The 19,334-nt window shown below is 43.0% G+C and overlaps 1 protein-coding gene across 2 annotated transcripts; it reads right to left on the bottom strand.

Moving 5' to 3' along the window:
* Window positions 1-10,806: 10,806 nt before the first annotated feature.
* On the bottom strand, window positions 10,807-18,285 carry LOC133123231 (ras-related GTP-binding protein A). 2 transcript variants are annotated; one of them, XM_061233571.1, is made up of 10 exons: window positions 18,140-18,285; window positions 16,920-17,057; window positions 15,487-15,586; window positions 14,845-14,911; window positions 13,638-13,860; window positions 13,382-13,477; window positions 12,777-12,899; window positions 12,322-12,407; window positions 11,618-11,739; window positions 10,807-11,387 (listed from the first exon to the last, which is right to left on the bottom strand). In XM_061233571.1, the coding sequence occupies exons 2-10, from the start codon at window positions 16,944-16,946 to the stop codon at window positions 11,284-11,286; spliced, it is 948 nt and encodes a 315-aa protein (XP_061089555.1). In that variant the 5' UTR covers window positions 16,947-17,057; window positions 18,140-18,285; the 3' UTR covers window positions 10,807-11,283. The 2 variants fall into 2 exon arrangements, with proteins under 2 accessions (XP_061089555.1, XP_061089556.1); XM_061233572.1 differs by lacking the exon at window positions 18,140-18,285 and adding an exon at window positions 17,869-18,024.
* Between the last annotated feature and the right edge of the window lie 1,049 nt (window positions 18,286-19,334).

The following is a 19,334-nucleotide window of genomic DNA, read 5'->3' as shown; positions in this document are numbered from 1 at the left end:
GCTCATTGGGTAATTGCATGGGGGTTGCTTGGCATTGGATGCCAGTCTTTAATACAACTGCTTAAAGCCTCTGAATGGAAGTATTATGCCCCAAAACGGCCAAGTAATAAGAAAGGTACGGAGACACAAAGTTAGCTCCCAATGAATTGCAATTTATTAAACAAACACAAAAAAAAAAATTTAGGCAGCATGGCGTGAAGGTGGGGACCAGCCACCCACGACGTCTCGTGGTTCTCTTTTTAAAGTTCCCGGCACAGGTGCGGTGAATCACCATTTACTCCAGGACAGGCAAACAGGCACGGACAGCCGTACATAACAGGAACCATGTGAGCCTCTTTCTGAACAGGCCTCAGAGACCTTTTGGATCCAGAAACTTTAATACAAACCCAGGCTTCTCTAAAGAGGAAACAAAAGAGGAAGAGGCAACAAAAAATAATGAAGCTCACTGTCTTTAACAATATGCTAGTTCAAGCTTTTGTTTCTTGGTAGTTTGTCATTCACTTACTTATTTTGATATGTAAAACTTCAGTTACTAACAAAATTTAAATTACAAGATACAAAATACCCAGAAACAAACTACACCCTGTAAAAGGCATTGGAAAAGGTAAGCTATGGTCTACCAGCCTGGTCTCACAGTAATTTTATGACCGGTGACCGAATATTCTGACCACTTTAGTGACATCATCATGTGTATGATCATATTGAGAGAAACCACAACAAGGTGAGAAATCAAACAGAAAAAGGTTATTCCCTTTGACATCCTCCTTGTTAATTCACACAGTTTATGCATTGACATTAAAGATTATCTGGCTTCAGTTTATGTTTGCTCTGATTGTGGTGGCACTGTATTTGTTAATTTATGTGACCTCAAAAGTCATGAGAATGGACAAGATCAGAGAAATGCATGTAATACATAACATATGGCTTATGTGTTCCAAAATCTGAACATCTGCCCCTAGTGGTTGAAGTTAACAGTATGTTCTAATTCCCCAACCAAAACTGAGGCACTTAAACCTGTGCGTACAAATGGTTTTTGCGTCTTGCCGCTCAATTAATTAAATTTGCCCGCAGATTATGTATAAATATTTTATATCTATTATATTTCTTCTTGCAATTGCAGAATGTCATTGTGGGGTGGCACTTATCCAGGATTCGGTATATATGAAAAATCGGTGCAAAATCATTTTGGGGCTAAATCTCTTGCATGGATGTTAAATAAAAGGCTTTTGTTGCCTGAAGACTGAGTTGCTTAATGACTGGTTAATCATTATTAAGAGCTGTCTATGCTCAGAGTACCTCATCAAGCTTAGCCCTGAAGGCATAGCGGTTTTGGACTACACACTCAAAAAGGCTGAAGTTGCCATGCTATGCATTGCAGTCGGCAGGTTGAGGAGCATGTGAGTGGAGTGTACGCAGGGCTCCCTTGAATTTATTGCGGACCTTTTGACCCATTAAAAACAGGAGATAATTTTGAAGACATACACAGGCCACAGTGTGAGAGACCTCATCTGCTTCAGAGTGCATTTTACCACAAGTCTCTCTTTACCCTTGATGCATAAATAGTATTCAATTATATCTATATGAATCAATCTTTATTTTACTTCTGTGCTATTTACAAATTGTCACTTGAAAATTGACATTTTCTCAGAGGGAATCAAAATAACAAGGATGTTTGACTTCTAAATGCAGGCTATGAAAATTCAGTTGAAAGGAATATGATGGGATTCCTGAGTAGGGTACAGAATAAAATGTTAGTTTGGTGGATGGATGAGGAATGTTGGTAAAGGTGAAACCTGAGATCTCTCGTCTATTGTTTTTCAAATTCTTGCCGATGTGACTGAGAGTGGCAGCACTGCAGGGTGACTGCTTGCATGGGGAAGCTGTCTTTCCCCACCCTTGTCCAAACAGACTGCTGGATCGGACCTCTGTTTACAATAACATCGACTATCCTCGCCTCAGTGCTCCTGCAGCATGACCCCTGTGGCTCAATTCTCACTTGTTTTAATAACTTGTCTGCTCTTGCTCAATTGGTGATGTAAGTGACATGATCGCTGGTCCACCACAATGTCAAAGAAGAACCTGCACCTGGAAATGGGCACATGGCATCTCCCTCTCTTTAGAGGCCTGGAGCATACAAGTATGAGGCCTGTGAGTCACTAAAGAAGGCAATGAAGGGCTGTTGTTTCTAGCAAGGTGCCTGTTATTGCAGACACCATTTTATATGGAATTGGAAAGATTCTCTCCCCTGAACATCTGTGAGGGTCAGTGGTACAAATACAATGAGAGAAAGAAGGTTCACATGTGCAGTCTCAGGGTTCCAGATTTGTTAAAAATCTGTGAATCTGTTTTCCAGTGGGGTCATACTGGTTGGTCAGCCAGCTATTGCAGCAATTCAATAATCCAAACAATAAATTACAAGGGCTTGGACTAGTCGTGAGCTGCCTTTTGTGTGAGGAGAGCATGGGCTGGATGATTATATCCAGAGAAGCCCAACTGGCTATCTGGAGATACATCTTGTTTCTTAGTGGACCGAGATGGAGACACTGCACTGCCATTGATAGCTATTGATGCATTAAATATGCATTAAATCATGGGCAAATCTACCCAGGACAAGGAGTGATGCCTACCTGGTTTAGGGTAAAGAGAGAAGAGGAGAGGGCCAAGCACCAAGCCCTGTGGGACACCAGGACTGCATTGAGTAATACCCAGATCCTGTCTGCGCAGTTATCCAGCTGCTTTGTGGAACAGGCCTCCGTTGACTCCAGTAAGATAAACTAGGTGGGGTACAGGAATAATATGATTATTTGGTGCTGACATGGGAGCTGAAAATGACCTGTTCCTGAATTGGTCCAGTGCCACCTGCACCCCCATATTACCCTCTATAAACAATCCCTTTTCTCAGCAGAAGTTTGCAATATCAGTATCTAGTTGGAGGACACAGAGATGGTACTTGTTTTCCGCATATACAAAACAAATTAACTATGGTATGGCATTGTCGGTATTCAAATAATTATTCCTATTTATGAAGTACAGAAAGCTTCTTTTGTTCTCACAAGGGAAAAATATCTGGTTCACCAGGATATTTTGGGATATATCAGGATATTTTATAAAAATGACTGACAGTATATTATTTCTCCTTGACAAACTGATCTTGTTCTTTTAAAGATATTTTTTAAAATGTGCAAACATAGACTGAAGCCAGATAATCTTTCATGTCAATGCATAGACTGGGTGAATTAACAAGGAGGATGTAAAAGGGAATAACCTTTTTCTGTTTGATTTCTTCAGCTTGTTGTGGTTTCTCTCAATATGATCATACACTTGATGATGTCACTAAAACGTTTCATTAGAAGGGTACTGAAGGGTACCCAAACACTACAGAACAATAACCGGAAATGTGCAGAGGAAAACACACACCTTTTTTTCAACCAAACTTCATCTCGCAACTTCATCTCGCAACAAGGAACAGCTAAGCCTAGGTTAGACTCTTTATTTGAAAAAGGCTCCTTTTCAGAAGCTGCAGAAAGATAGCTGTCTCATACTCTCTCTCTCTCTTTCTCTCTCTCTCTCTCTTTCTCTCTCTCTCTCTCTCTCTCTCTCTCTCTCTCTCTCTCTCTCTCTCTCTCTCTCACACACACACACACTCACACAGAACCTCTTCCGTAAATTATGATTCCATTAAAAAATAGTGAGATGCCTAATGTGATTTGCAGAGCCATGAACACAGGATAGCATCTCCACATGGGACGGTCAGAAAACTATTGGCCCTTTCTCTCTTCGGCTGATCTGCGTCACCACAAACTGTTCAAAGAGCCAGAAATACTCGCACGCTGATAAAACAAAACCCAAGCACAAGGGTGCAGACTGGGTAATCGGTCATGAGTTACCCCAACCCCACCCAATGTGTCACATTGGTGTGTGTGTCTGTGTGTGCATGTGTGCGTGTGTGTGTGTGTGTGTGTGTGTGTGTATGTGTATGTGCGTGTGTGCGGCAGTGCCTAAACTAGAGACGCTTTGGCGTCCTCTGCTGTAGGTTTCAGAGAATGCCCAGTAAAATCAGTCACAGAATTCTCACATCCAAAATGTTGAGCAGTAATCTTATATGTGTGCATTCATACTGTGGCTGAATTGTATTATTAATAATTTAATAGATTCTTCTCAGATCACACCCGCCCCCACACTGCCTGAGTTCCTAATAATCCTTTCCTTTCCCTTGTTACAACATTCCTACCTGAAACCTCTTTATCTGGCCACTGCCTCCCCACATGTGGTCAGATTGGCACATACCATTGGCGAAAGAAAGCCCACTACAAATGAAACAGTTCACATAGGAGAAACCTATTGTATTGTAAAAACATATTGTATCATTTTATGTTTTTCATGTCTTGAATAATGATAAATATCTCTTTTGGATCGTGAGGGGAGATATTAAAATGGTGGCCAAGCTCTCTGTGAGACATGACAGCTGCTGTGAAACTCTGAAGTAGGGTAATAGATGGGCTGATGCGGCAAAGATTTACTACCAGCCCGCTCCACTGGAAGAACACACTCCACCCCATGACTGATCATTGAGCCGCAGACTCCATCGGACAAAATCCTCCAGACGTTTTGTTCCATCTCCCCCGAGAGCTAGGACCGTGTTCAAGATGCTTCACAGGCAGAATAGACAATGCAACTAGCAAGAATAATATGGAAAAGTTGCTCTTTGGACAGTCCAGGCCAATTCCCAGAAGTAGACCTGCGCTCTTTCCCAATCTCTTGAACCAATTCCAGGCCACCGTCTGATCTGACATTCATTTCCACAGTGATAAAAGTAAATTGTAAAAGTCAGGCCTTTTTTCTTATGACTGAAGACTGAGAAGAAGCCTGTGTGTCCATCCAGCAGTTTGTCTTACCAGCATGCCAGAAGTCTACATTTTCTGGCACAGCATCCCTCCTCCAGCAGTGTGAATAGCGCACATTGTTAAAGCTGTCCTCTTTCCTTTTGGAAGGATACAGGCCTTTGTATCTCTTTCGTACCCCCCCCCGGGGGATCCGGTAGGCCTATGCCAAAGCATCGAAGCTGATTAGATGCTTGCCCTCAGAAGCCTATCACATTTGTCTTTCCTATTGATGGAGGGACTGTCAGGCGTTTGTCACATTCACCGCAGGGCCTCTAGATACAATGGGAAGGGCTAGTACTCTGGCCCCTGCATTCCTGCTCTAACCTACAGTGTGAAATGAGCCCGGATCACATGCTGTGCCTGACAAAGCATTTACACAAGGAACGAAATAACCCCACCAGCAAGTATCGATTCTCAAACTGTTCCCGGAAAGCTATCAAGTGATTGTTCCCCAAAGGCACATTTCCGCATATATCACTTGTGTTCCCCTTGTCAGCATTGCAGGAAGATAATTTCTTCAGAACACTATTGTTTTATTTTTGTTGTTCCAGTTGAAATGATTAAAAAAAGCTTAATTAATTCTCAATTTATTGAGAAAGGTTCATGTTCAATGAATACACACTCAGTGAGCAATTTATTAGGTAGACCTGTATACACACCAGCTTGTTAATGCAAATCATTTAATCAGCCAATCATGTGGCAGAAACTAAATGCATAAAGGCATGCAGATGTGGTCAAGGGGTTCAGCTGTTTCAGACCGAATGTCAGAATGTGGATGAAATGTGATCTAAGTGACTTTTGACCATGGAGTGCCAGACAGGGTGGTTTGAGTATCTCAGAAACAAAAAAACATCCAGTGAGCAGCAGTTCTGCAGGCAGAAATACATAGTTAATGAGAGGTCAGAGGAGAAGGGCCAGACTGGTCAAAGCTGACAGGAAGGTGACAGTAACGCAAATAACCACGCATTACAACAGTGGTATGCAGAAGAGCATCTCTGAACACACAATGTGTCAAACCTCTAAGTGGATAGGTTACAGCAGCAGAAGACTTAATAATTCAAAAAAATAAGTTGAATAAATACCTAATAAAATGCTCACTGAGTAAATGTTCTGAAGCTGCTTGGGAAAATTTTCTAGTCATAATGTTATCTAAATAAATGTAAAATTAGCCATCATTTTGAAACATTTATGATTATATATTTCATATTTAACCCAAGCCATTAACTCCAGTCCCAATAGCTAAAGGTTAAAATATAACAAGAGTTAATATAAAATAGTTCAGTTGGACCCAGTAATTCCAAAATAGTGTCATGTCTTTAAAGGTTACTATTGAACAACACATTTTTCTAACTAATAAATTCAGTATCATGTACTCAACGTTCTCATTTGAGATCATATCAGCAAAAACTGCGCCTTATGCAGGCTGAGATCACTAATACTTAATTAAATCTTTTGAAGCAGATTAGGAGAAAGTGCAAATTTGCCATGGATTCGTGTCAGACCCAGCCAAAAAGCATTGTTATTTTATTCAGCTGATCACAATCTGTTAACATCCTTTTATTAACATATTATCAATCACTAATTCACCCATCTATCATAGTGAACCTCACAGAAAATAATAAAATGTTCAGAATGTGTGTAATTACTTTCATTTATCATTTCCCTGCTTTTGAGTCCAAATAAAGCACTTTATGCATTCTGCAAATATCAGAAGTGTTTGCATTTATTAAAATGGGGTACAGAACTAACACATGCATGGAAAGTTAACTTGAGTTAATTAATATAAAGTTCACATAAAAACTTCTGAACAATACCTCTGTCAACAAATACAAAAATTGCTGTAGTGAAAAAAATATTGGTTAGCAATTGGAGTGGCAAATCATTAATTAGATCCATTTTTACATTGTTTAAAGTCCTTTTCTTTAACAGCGGCAGAAAGCCACATGCTGAGAAACCAGCTCAGCCTCATGTTTCTCATTTCCCCCAACCCTTCCTCCTCAGAAAAGTAACCAAACACAGATCTCTGTTGTAGTGCAGAAACATAAATTCCCAAACAGACACTGCATGGCACCAAATCCAGAACTGAAAAACAAATTTCATTTCCATTATATTATTCAATTAAAAAATAAATATTTTAAAGAAAAATCACTGTTAAAGCAAACTGAGGGTTTCTGTGTAAACTAGTGTATGTGGATTTAATGTGCTTTTGATCCACAATAAACACAACAAATACACAAACAGTTCCCTTGAGAATTGTGTCCTTCACAATTATACCTTAAAATGTTAATTAAAAATAATTCCCCTTCACCAACACCATAATTCAACACATTAATAATGCAAATACAAGCTGCCATGATACAAGCTTCACCATGTGTGACACGTTTAATTCACGTTTCATTTATGGATATGTTAGTGCTAGAGTATACGGAAACGCAAGTGGCTGCTCATCACTTGCTGGTCAAGGAGAGAGAAAATGACGTGGGAATTACATAAAAACACGAGGCAGTAATGAGGAGGACTAGAAGGTCACAGTGCTAGTGTACAATGGAAAGAGAAACACTACACAATATCTTGTCTGTAACAGCATGTAGTTCAGACCTCCTTGGAACAAAGAGTGAGGAACACACTGGAATTCATGCTGCGATAAACAGCGCCAAGTATCCGCTGAACCGGGTCGATGAACCACTGTACTTCTGGGCTCTTCTTCGATATTGGCGTTGGACCAGAACCAGACCCTTGGATGTTCCCTACAATTAGCTACGAGGTCCTGTGGTATGTGAGCTACATATGGTTCCTGGGACCCTATCCAACAGGCCACACACGAGACGCCCTCATCCTCCTCCCCGTTGTCACAGGGAGTGATTAAATGAAGCTAAACAAACGCTCCGTGTGCTCTTCATCTTTCTTAGAAGACATTCCAGATTGTGTGCTTTGAGATAGGAGAGGACCCCCATGTCAATAGCCTCTGTAAATTGTCCCCAATGCTAAAGACTCTGTCCTTGACACCCTTGCAATCATTCTGTGAGTTCCATTTTTTCCTACTTCTCTGATAAGAAAATATATACACCGATGAGCCAAAACATTATGACCATATGACGAATATGCTGTTGGTTCTCCACAACCCACAGAGGCATGGACACTATAAGACCTCTGCCCTGTGCTATCTGACACCAAGACATCAGCAAGTTAGCAAGTTGCGAGGTGGAGCCACCATTGATTGGACTTATTTTTCTAGCACATCCCACAGATGCTTGATCAGATTGACATCTGGGGAATTTGGAACCTTTAACTGTTCGTCATGTTCCTCAAACTATTCCCTCTGGGAATACCATTGCCATGAACAAGTGTTTAGGTTGGTGGCACGCGTCAAACTGATGTCCACATGAATTCCTGGACCCAGGGTTTCCCAGCAGAACACTGCGTAAAGCATCACACTCTCTCCGCTGGCTTATCTTCTTCCAACAGTGCATCCTGGTGCCATCTCTTCCCCAGGTAAATGGCGAACACATACCCAGCCGTCCATAAAAAAATAAAACAGGACTCGTCGGACCAGGCGACCAGTGCTCCAAGGTTCAGTTCTGACGTTTGCGTGGCCATACACATTCGGAGCGATACACTGTGTTGTGACACATTCCTCCCATAACCATCATGAAAAGTTTCTGCCACTTTTGCCACAGTAGCCCCTTCTGTCTGTTTGGCCTAGACGGGATAGCCTCCATTGCCCTCGCCCATCAATGAGCCTTGGGCACCCAACACCCTGTCGCCGGTTCGTGGATTGCCCCTCCTCAGACCGCTGGTACTCAACACTGCTGATGGGCAGCACCCCACAAGTCTCGCAGTTTAAGAGATAGTCCGACCGGCCCTCGTCAAAGAGCGCTGTTGTTATGAGATAATCAACGTTATTCGCTTCATCTGTGAATGTTCATAATGTTTTGGCTCGACGGTGTAGATCAGCAGTGGTAACCAATGTAGGCATGCAGTGTATATCCACAAGCTGAAACTAGGGAGGGGGGGGTGGAGAGATGGAAAAGTGGAGTGAAGAGTAGAGCTGGTATGTAGGGGGAGAAGTCGAGAGGGGAGGAATGACAGAACCAGTGAGGAGGGCACATGGAAGGAGACAAGGAGCATGGGGTGAGATGGATGGAAACAGTGGGAGTTGACACGCGGGAAGGGGGACGACTCAAAATTGCAAACATGCTCAAAGGGTCACTGTGAGTGTAGGCGTGGAACAGTTCCTCATGAACAGCAGGTAAATACAACACTGACCGGCAGCGTGAGACAAAACGAGTGAAGAGCAGAGATAAACCCTCTGGATGTAGTCATTCTCTATGTGGATCTGAAAAATCAACATAGTGCCTCAGAAAGAAGCCATTAAAGTCACATTGATGTGTGATATGTGACAGCACTGTTCTGTGGCAATTACAGCATGAAACTAAAAAGTGGGAAGAGATGAACGGGATGAAGTGGGAATAGAGATTTGAGATAAGATTGACATAAGCAAACCAGTGTCACCACCCCAAGACTGTCAAAGACAATGAGAGAAAGAATAAGATGAGGACAGAGTAGTTGGGAGTGGACCCATGTCTTTATTAAGGGAACATAATTACATGGGGTGGAAGGAGATTAAGACCAAAATTTATATCTGCCTTCTTCAGAGCAGATTGGAGCCCCAGAAGCCACCAATAAAGGTATAACCAGGACAAGATTTATGGGTAGATCCATATAACCAGGTGGTAAACAGGTCGGTCCCATTGCTGTTTGCATAGGAGGCCAGTAAGGTCTTAAAATCATTCATCCTGTTCTGATAAAGGCAAATTGGCATTTTAAATCCAACAGAAACTATGTTTTATCTTCCACCTCATGAACTGAGCAAGCAAGAACTTCCATCCCGGTGCCCTTTAACCTGGAGCTATGCCAGACTGCGGCAGGGTTTGGATCATCCAGAGCCGACCCAGTAGTTTGTTTGGAAAAGAACGGTCCTGGGAAGAATTTCAGCTGGAGCCACCACATACCCCCCTGACCTCCAATAAATTGTGCCAATCGTAATTACTGGTGTGATCTACATGGGAAAAATTATAAAGTAAGTATGGAGAGCTTTAAAATAAAACTCAGAAACAAAGCGTGACCACTTCAATGTTCCAAACACTGACCATCACACAGTAATTGATTAGTCCAAGCCCAGTGCACCCCTTCTTGCCCAGAGAGGGACCTGTGACAATGGCCTCAAAGTCATATAACCGCATAAGCGTATTTGCTGCATTAGAATAAATAGTCTCAGCCATTGGCTGTCTTTTCTCAGAATCAAACACAGATGTTCAGGATCAGATGCCAAAGTAATCAGCTATGCTAGCTTCTCCATCAAAGGAGTTTCCCTGTTCCATCCAGAATGCATAATAAAATGATCATTATCAATGCTAATAGATACTACTGGAAAGGTCTACAAAGTAGAGCAGTGCGGAGTTGTTATCCATCCGGTATTGGAGCCAGGCTTCTGCCCTTAAATTCCTTGAGAAACACAGTCAGGCAGAACAGTACAAAAATATAACACCTCAGCCAAACACTTTTTCCCCTCGTTTGCGGATTTATTTCACAATCCAAGATGAACTATAATGAGGCCTAAGGCATGCAGTAGAAAACATTTGAGGGAACCATACCATACTGGTAGTGAAGCCTCTTTTTCTATCACTATGAAGACAGCCTGCTCTCTGATAAACGTTCATGTTCAGGAGACACCACAAGAAACCGGTGACAAAAAGCCAAAATAGCAGTATGCGAATATGGCAACAAATTTCATATATTAAAATATCATTTTGCGTCTGAAAAAGTTGTGAGTAGGACACTTTAAAGAGAAGAGGGTGTCTGCATTGAGATTATCAGTTTTTTTCCCCTCCCCTCTCGATTCTGTCAATAAACGTACACTACATAACCAGACAGACTTTTATTTTTTTCCCCATAGATAAAATGGCTTTTAATTACTGCCAAATAGTGATGTATATTTACAGCGTTCACAATGAAATACATTTATTCAAGACAAAAACAGACATTTTGTCCAGTGCTTATGTGCACAGTACATGGAGACTGTGTCGTGCCAAATAAAATGCTCCCAGCCCTTCACAGCATTTCATGTAACAAGAAATCTGACAAATCTCTCACACCAGTCCAACACCTCCAACCCATGTTTACTAAGAAGTAAAAGACAGTTTTCCTTACACAGAAAAAGGAATACAGTGCGACAGAGTGAGGCAACGACGAATGGCGACTTCACATATTTTTGAAAGCTCCTCCTTCTACTGTGAGGCTGCAGGCCGGGCCAGCTGGACGCCCACTGCTGATTGGTTGTGTGCGTGTGTGACGGCGTGACCAGCGGGAGCCCAGTGCCTGATGGGACAGGACAGCGCTTCTAGTGCATGCGCATGTGCAGGCTGTGCTTGGGTCCGTCGACACGCTCCAGCTTCTCAAAGTGCTTGCGGGCGTTGCGGATGTTGATGAGCGTAGCCGCAGAGGCTAGGGGGAAAAAAGAGAAGGGAGTAGGGGGGGCAGGGGTTACTGAAAGGGCCCCAAAAATCTCTCACACTGTGTCATTATTTCAAAACCTTCACTTCACATAAGTACACCTCCATTTGGATGAACACATCATATGTATTTGAGAGGAATGCATGTTTACTATGGACAAGATTCATTTCTAACACGCACCCAGATTCAAACTCGCACATGAAGGCATAAGCTATACTCACGTATGGATGGGTCTGACATGATCACCATGACGTAGGTGTTGGAGGTGAAGACGTCGATGAAAGCGGCGAAGTTGGAGTTTCGCACCTCCATGCTCTGGAAGGAGGCGGCCAGTTTACTGCAGGTTCAGACGGACAGGTCAGGTGGGCCAGTGAGGAGAGGGGAGGGCAAATGAATGAACACAACGTGTGCCTGAACACTGCCAACAAATACACCCTCACTGAACTATATAACCATATGTATTTGAGTAGGGCCAAAATTCCTACACAGATAACCTGATATGGATGTAGGGGCGGCCTGTAGTGTAGTGGTTAAGGTAAATGACTGGGACACGCAAGGTCGCAAAGTCGGTGGTTCGAATCCCAGTGTAGCCACAATAAGATCCGCACAGCTGTTGGGCCCTTGAGCAAGGCCCTTAACCCCGCATTGCAGGGGAGGATTGTCTCCTGCTTAGTCTGTACGTCGCTCTGGATAAGAGCGTCTCCCAAATGCCAATAATGTAATAATGTAATGTAATGGATGTAGTAAATAAGGGTCTGTAAATAAGCTCAAATGAAAGGTGACAGGCTGAACTCTAACCTCATGTTCATTATTTCCTTTCAAATCCAATGTGCTGGGAGTACAGAGCCAGAAGTTGTGCCACTGTCCAAATATTTACGGACTGAGCTGGACATTGTGCAGTACACGAGCCTGTTCTCACCTGCAGCTCAGCTTGAACTGTTTGATGATGTTGCTGATCTTCTCGAATCTGTGTGCGTCTCGCTGCTCCCTGCACTGGTAGTGAGAGATCACCTGGGAGACAACAGGAACAAATCATCGGACCATCAGTTTTTTGCCAACAGTAAGTTAAAAGATGAAAATACTTGAGACAAAATTAGCATTCACCAGATTTACAAGAATTGCTCAAGAGTTTATTAGATGATGTAGCGTCTTTGGAGGAAGTCCAGAGAACAGTAAAACAGGCTGTGACTGAGTTGGCTGACCCCCCGCCATACTGGAAGAACAGGAAGGTTGCCGCATTAGTGTACTGTGTCACTGTTGGCTTTAGCCCTTTGAAGAGTTGGTTATTTGGACTGTTTTGTTGATGTTTGTTTTTTTTTCTAAGACAGAGTCATGGAACATCCGTCCATCTGGTCTCCCTGACCCCCCCCCCCCCCTCACCAAGAAGGTGGCTCTCTCGAACAGCAGCACTTCATCAGCCTCAATGATCTGGGCAAAGTTGCGCAGATTGGACTCCAGCTGCTGCACATTGGGAATGAGCTGGTAGACAATGCTGGACCAGGCCTGCACAGAGAGAGGGACCAGCTATTACATTACACCCGTTCAACTGGCTCTCTTACCTAGAGCAATCAGCAAGTGCAGGGAAACAAGTTCATAAGGGCAGCAGTGTGACAAAAGAGCTAATTATCAACACATTAAGAGCCAGTTCTCAACACAGGATGTAACACAGTGGAGCAGCCCTTACTAGTGATGCCAATGGCTGCCTCAGATGCGTATGTTTTAAATAGTAGCAATTATGTCCACAAATCTTTCTCTAGTACTGCACCCACACCAGGCAGGCAACAATGCAGAGTAAGCAGAATCCCTGCCTGCTTTGTCACTGCCCTCTTTACAAGTATGGGTTAAATAACAACTATCAATGAACAGAGTCCCAAAAAATAGGGATTCTTGAATATTCTAGAACACACACACACACACACACACACACACACACACACACACAAACACACACACACACACACACACACACACACACACACACACACCTTGTACAGCGTCTCGTCCCATATAGAGGTCCTGAAGCAGATGCAGGCGAGAGGGCGGGAGAGCCTCTTCAGGTCCTCTTCACGCTCCTTAAAGATCTGGAGACATTTCAAACCATGAAACCCACAAACTTCAGTGGTAGCCTGGAGTATAGTACTTCTACATATGGGAACTATGGAGTGCCTATGGTGATTGCATACACACATTTTTTTTATTTTCACAATGGGAATGTGTGTACGTGTGTGAGCCCATTCTCACCACGTCTCTCTGGTCCTCCTGCACCAGGTCCATCTTGTGCACCAGGCAGAAGACCTTGGCATCGGGGGAGTTCTGCAGAATGGCCTCCAGGCAGGACTGGTAGTAGTGCATGTCCTTCTCCAGCTCGCGGCTCTCCACGTCGAACACGTAGATCAGCACCTCCACGTTGCGGAAGATGTTGTCCCGCTGGCTGGTGAAGTAGTTCTCCATGAAGGTGTCCTGTCTGTGGGAGGATACAGCACATCGTAAGCAGCAGGGTTTGAGGTCCTTATACACCAGTCTTTAAATATAGAAGCATTCAGGGGACCTGACGTATGCAGCTTTCTGGGAACAATCTTAAAAATCCATGCTAAGTGGCTATTGGCTGATAAAACAGTCTTTGATACATTTTCATGCAAACATATTTTTATGTGCGACGTTTGCAAGAAAACTACTTTCTGCTGCTACTTTCACAGGGTAAATGATGCATGGCTAGTTAGGGCAGTCTGTATTGCAACTGAATGACAGCTGTCCTTGGAGACTACATTCCCATCTGCATTCACACCGTTCATAGAAAGGCTTGCAGCTTGCCATTTGCAAGTCACACTGCTCCTTTATTTAGCACTGTATTATAGTGCGCGTGATAGTATGTTTGCGCTGGGTGGCACTTCCAATCAAGGCCTACTGTACATCATTCTGGATAAAAGTGTAGAAGCAGATATATAGCTGTAAAAAATTCAAACTTTTTGTTTTTTGTGATTAATATCCTGTAGTACTGTGTGGGGCATTGTGCGCAGAATGTGTCCCTGGCTCACGGGGGAGCTCACCAGAGGATTGCACCTTCGTATGCGGTGATCTTTCCACGCTACTGCAGTAGCACCGTGGTTATTGGAGAGGCACAAACAGCAGACTGGATAAAAATGGTCATACAAACCCCCTGCGGCCATACAATACCACGTCCACAACCCTTTTCTGCAGCCTCACAAGCGTTCTCGCCTCTGAGTGCACATCAGGACTCTCGTGTCTGACTGATGAGCAATGGCTTCCAGCCGAAGCCCTTTAATGTCTTTTCAAGGACAACAGCAGAAAAGACTCCTCCAAGACTGAAACCCAATACTGGGGTTAGGCTGCTTCAGGAATCCCAGCAGCCGAACAGCAGAGGGGAGGGGAGCAGGGATAGAGAGAGAGAGAGGGGAGAGGCACCCGGGTGACAGAGCGGCACACTCACCCTCCACAGTCCCAAAGGTTCAAGACCAGGTTACCCAGGAAACGGACATGCGAGTGTTCCACATCGACTGTAAACAAGAGAGAGGGAGGGAGACATCCATTTTAGTGGTTTCAGAGGGCTTCTTGGGCAGAAACAGCACCCACATTTAAAATGGTCACGACACTCTGTGTAAGCGCTAGGAGTCCACCACAGCTTCCTCTAACAGAGTGTTTGATAAATGTTTTGTTTTTTTCCATTAAGAGGAATAGATGGCTGGTTCCGCCTATGCATCAGTGAGAAACTATCATCAGAAATCTCTCTTCTTCTTTGCTGGCCATACTGCTTGCATGTCTGGTCAATTTTTGTATGTTTGCTTAATGTTGAGTTCCGCCCATACTGCTTCTAATTTCTTGTGTGTTTTTAATATGATGTACAGTTAGTCTGCTACATTATGTGTAATTTATCTTCCATTGAGGATGGCATTGGAAATAAGAGTGTACCACTCTCACGTGCTATCCTCCGGGCTCAAACTACAGCAACATGCCAAGTCCTTTCAAATGTTTGATTACTTGGATTGCTTTGGATAAAAGCGTCAACTAAATAACAAATGATATATTTTTATTTTGTTGAAGTGATTTATTTTGCATTTCGGCCTGTGCTTACTGGTGGCCCCCAGTCGGCGCGTGTCTCGGGCGATATAATTGGCGAAGATGATTGACCTCATGCTGGTCTTCCCAGATCCACTCTTTCCCATCAGCAGCACCTGAAATGGCAGACACACACCAACACCAGGACAGACATCACTGCACTCGCTGCAGCTAACACCAGGACAGACATCACTGCACTCGCTGCAGCTAACACCAGGACAGACATCACTGCACTCGCTGCAGCTAACACCAGGACAGACATCACTGCACTCGCTGCAGCTAACACCAGGACAGACATCACTGCACCTAACACCAGGCTCAGACATCACTGCACCCGCTGAAGCCAACACCAGTTGAGACATCACTGCACCCGCTGCAGCCAACAGCAGCCAAGCAGAGTGAGACTGCACAATAACAATTTTGTTTTTAACAAGAAGCAATGGCGCCCTCTGCTGGAGAGCCCACAACAAAATTGTTTTCATTCACAGTGAAAACATTAGGAGTGCAAACCTCAGGCTTAATTAGAGCTGGGTGATGATGAGAGAAGATAAAAAATGTGTAGGCTACATCTATAATATTGCGATAATTTATGCGGCCATAAATGCGGTCTTCTTGAATAGCAGGCCAGTTGACTGAAAGCATTCAGCCTGTAGTAGACGTATCGGAACGGGAGCATTGACCTAGCAGACATGGATGACGGGAGCGATGAGCTAGCCTTCTGGAATTATACCAGAAGGGAAGTGTACATAGCAGCACTGTGACAGGAACAGCGCGTCAGTTATCACGAGGCATTCTTCGAAGTCCACCAGCGGATTATAGTGGGCCGCTCAGAAACTGCCTTTAGGAACATGCTTCACAATCCCTGCACATAACTGCTAATGGAATTTTCATTCACAACACAAGTTTCAGTTACATTTCCCAAGTCATGTTATTTGTATTATTGTTAACATTGCATGAGCTGCTAACATTTTTTAAACTGTTTTAAGTACTTTTTTCAAGTAACTTTAATTAACGAAATTATTTCTCTTGAGGGTCTGATCTTATTTACTGTACTTTAAAGGCATACTAGGCAGATTATTTTATAGAATGGTCCTGTGTTCACAATCAAAGTCCCCTTACTCCTCAACCCAGCCCACTCACCTCCCATTTTCACTTTTGTGTCAACGATTTTTCCGATAGCTGTCGCTGTCGAGGAAAAGTCGTTTCAATGTTGACTGGTTTTTGAGTGAGCCCTGTTGGCTTTGTTGCTCTCCCTCTAATAAAGTATTTCTCAAGCCAGAAACTAGATAGACTTGCATTTCTGGCTAAAATCTCGAAGAGCTGAGTGTGTATTACTGCACACAGCTGCCAAAAGAAAATAAAATCATGATTTTAGCAACTGGGACTACTTAGTGGTTCACTCAATGTGCATTTTACAGCTTGCAAGAAACATGCAATTTTTTTTCTTACCTTTTTCTTCATGGCTGTGCTCGACATCGCCCCCTGCCAGCCACTGAAATCACACTATCTCGTTCCCGAGAGCGCACCAATTCTCTCCTATGCTCCTTGATAGCCTTGTCTCTCTATCCTCGATGATCAATATTCGTCCTAGAAAAAAAGAAAAAAGATTTACAAAGCCAATAAGTCAAACAGATTTCAAATCCACAGACTCACATAATAATTTAGTTCACGCATGGAGAAAATATTTCAGAACAGTCCATTTAGAAATAACTGCAAATGTGTGCCTGAGCACTGCCTACATGAGTAAGGAGGTTCGAAATAAAACACACATATCAGCCTAACTAGCTAATGGTAACGCAAAAGTACGATAATTATGTCTTTAAACGTTAAAGAAGACAGTGAATCAGTAAAGATCCCCTTGGTAAGTGGAACACGAGACAACTGCACGGATTTACCACTGCATTTCTAGTTGGGGAATGTTCATTTGATACGCTGTCAAGATCTAGTCTTTACCAAGCCAACCTAGCTAAAAACTCTCCTTGCGGAATTGCAGTCTACAGCCTTAAGCAGCAGACGGGATAGGTAGCAAACGTTAACGTAAACTTAACTTATTTGTAAACTGTCATTCGGCTCCAGACGATCGTGACTCGGGACTAATTTTGTAGCTAGGTAGCTAACTTATACAGCTACTGTCGTGGCAGCTTTGTCGCTGCTATTTTGCCACGAAAGATACAGTCTAGCTGGCTAGCTAACTTTTAATAAACGCTAGGCACGAAAATGTGGCATTTTATTCGTGACAATAAAGATAGCTAGCTAGAGCTACACTACTTTATATAGCTAGGTATTGTTTTGAATATACTCGCTAAGTAACTAACGATAATACTAACAGACAGACAACCAGGACACTTCGCAACTTTATACAGCAAAAATATTCAAAAGATTTAGCTACAATATTCACCGCATTACACCGCGACACCTGCTTTGCCTTTCCTGTAAACGTCTTGCTAGCCAAACAAGCAGCTAAGCTAATATCACTAAAAACCCAGTCGCGTTAGCTAAGTCAGCTGTTGAAAGTAAGAAGCTAATGTAGCTAACGTTAGCTAAGTAGCAAAAAAAAAACATCCTAGCACGTGAACACAAGCAGTTTTTTTTTTTTTTTTTAAAGCACGTTAATGATAAGTTTCTGTCACGCACATATATATTCAAAACTCAAAACAGAAGCTGCATACTATTATTTTTGTCCGGTTCAATCCAATTGTTTGACGTGTTCAGTCATATTCCAGGAAGCCAAGTCAGGCCCAAAACAGGAATCGCTACACTCATTTTCACGTGATTAGTGTCGTCACACGAGAGTCCACCAGTGTTTCGGAAATATCCGATCACATGCTGAAAAGATTCGCAGATTCATCCTGTGGTGCATTGTATTTGTTTTTATACAAATATATGAGCATGCAAGATTTCAATAAAAAATATTGACGCTTATCTTTCCTCCTTTATTGATATTCGAGTATTTAATAGTTATTTTCCATTCTACATAGCAAAGCTGGTAAAACTATTCTTTATACCATTCAGCATGCCTGCAGCTTGGTTACCTGTGCTAGCACCAGGCTGCTGAAACTGGCCCTGTGGAGCCTCCTGTTCCATGTGGAGGGCCAGAAGTGCTACCCCACACTGGCAGGGTGTCCTCGGGTCTACTACAGGCCATTACCGGAGTCTCCAGGCTTTATTTCTTCCAACATTAGCCTTTTTGACATGCTGGAGGTAGAGCCATGCAAATCTTCTCTCACAGAGGGGATGGGAGCGGAGTGGGATGATGTGGTCATATGCATCACTTTCAGGTGAATTAGACAGCAGTACAGAAGCCCAGTGCATACATGGTTTTTAAGAGTTTGGGTGGAATTTCTGAATGCTGAAATGCATCTTTCAGTTGGACAGATACAGACATGGATGAGGCATTATAAGCTCTGAAAACCCAGAACAAATCGTTAATGCTACTGGAACAGGGTTAATATAATTTTGTTCTTGTTTATCTGACTCCAAAAGATAAGCTCAACTGCTCCTCTGTTCTAACAGTTCAACAAAAGGAACTGCAAATGTCCACCAATAGGTTGGCTCTATATGATCACTATCTATTTGTATAGACGTGCCTGTAGCCTGTATAGCCTACAATGATACACTTAGTATGTATCTCGTGACGGCACTAGTGTATAGGCAAGTGACTATGGGGTGCAGATATCCTAGGTTGTCTATGTCTGTTAGGACTTTAAACTGCTGAGTGTGCAGTGGGGCGAGTCAAGAGGATGCAGGTTCACATTAATACAATTTATTCAACAATGTGAATTGCAGAAATAGAATGACAATGTGTTACAAGAATTACAAGGTGTGATATGAATGGCTATATGCAAATGATGCACAGGAGGTCGT

Source organism: Conger conger, chromosome 3, assembly GCF_963514075.1.
Source record: "Conger conger chromosome 3, fConCon1.1, whole genome shotgun sequence".
In the NCBI taxonomy this organism is placed as follows: domain Eukaryota; kingdom Metazoa; phylum Chordata; class Actinopteri; order Anguilliformes; family Congridae; genus Conger; species Conger conger.
Note: the sequence above shows the minus strand (reverse complement) of the source record. Positions and strands in the feature narration are given on the sequence as shown.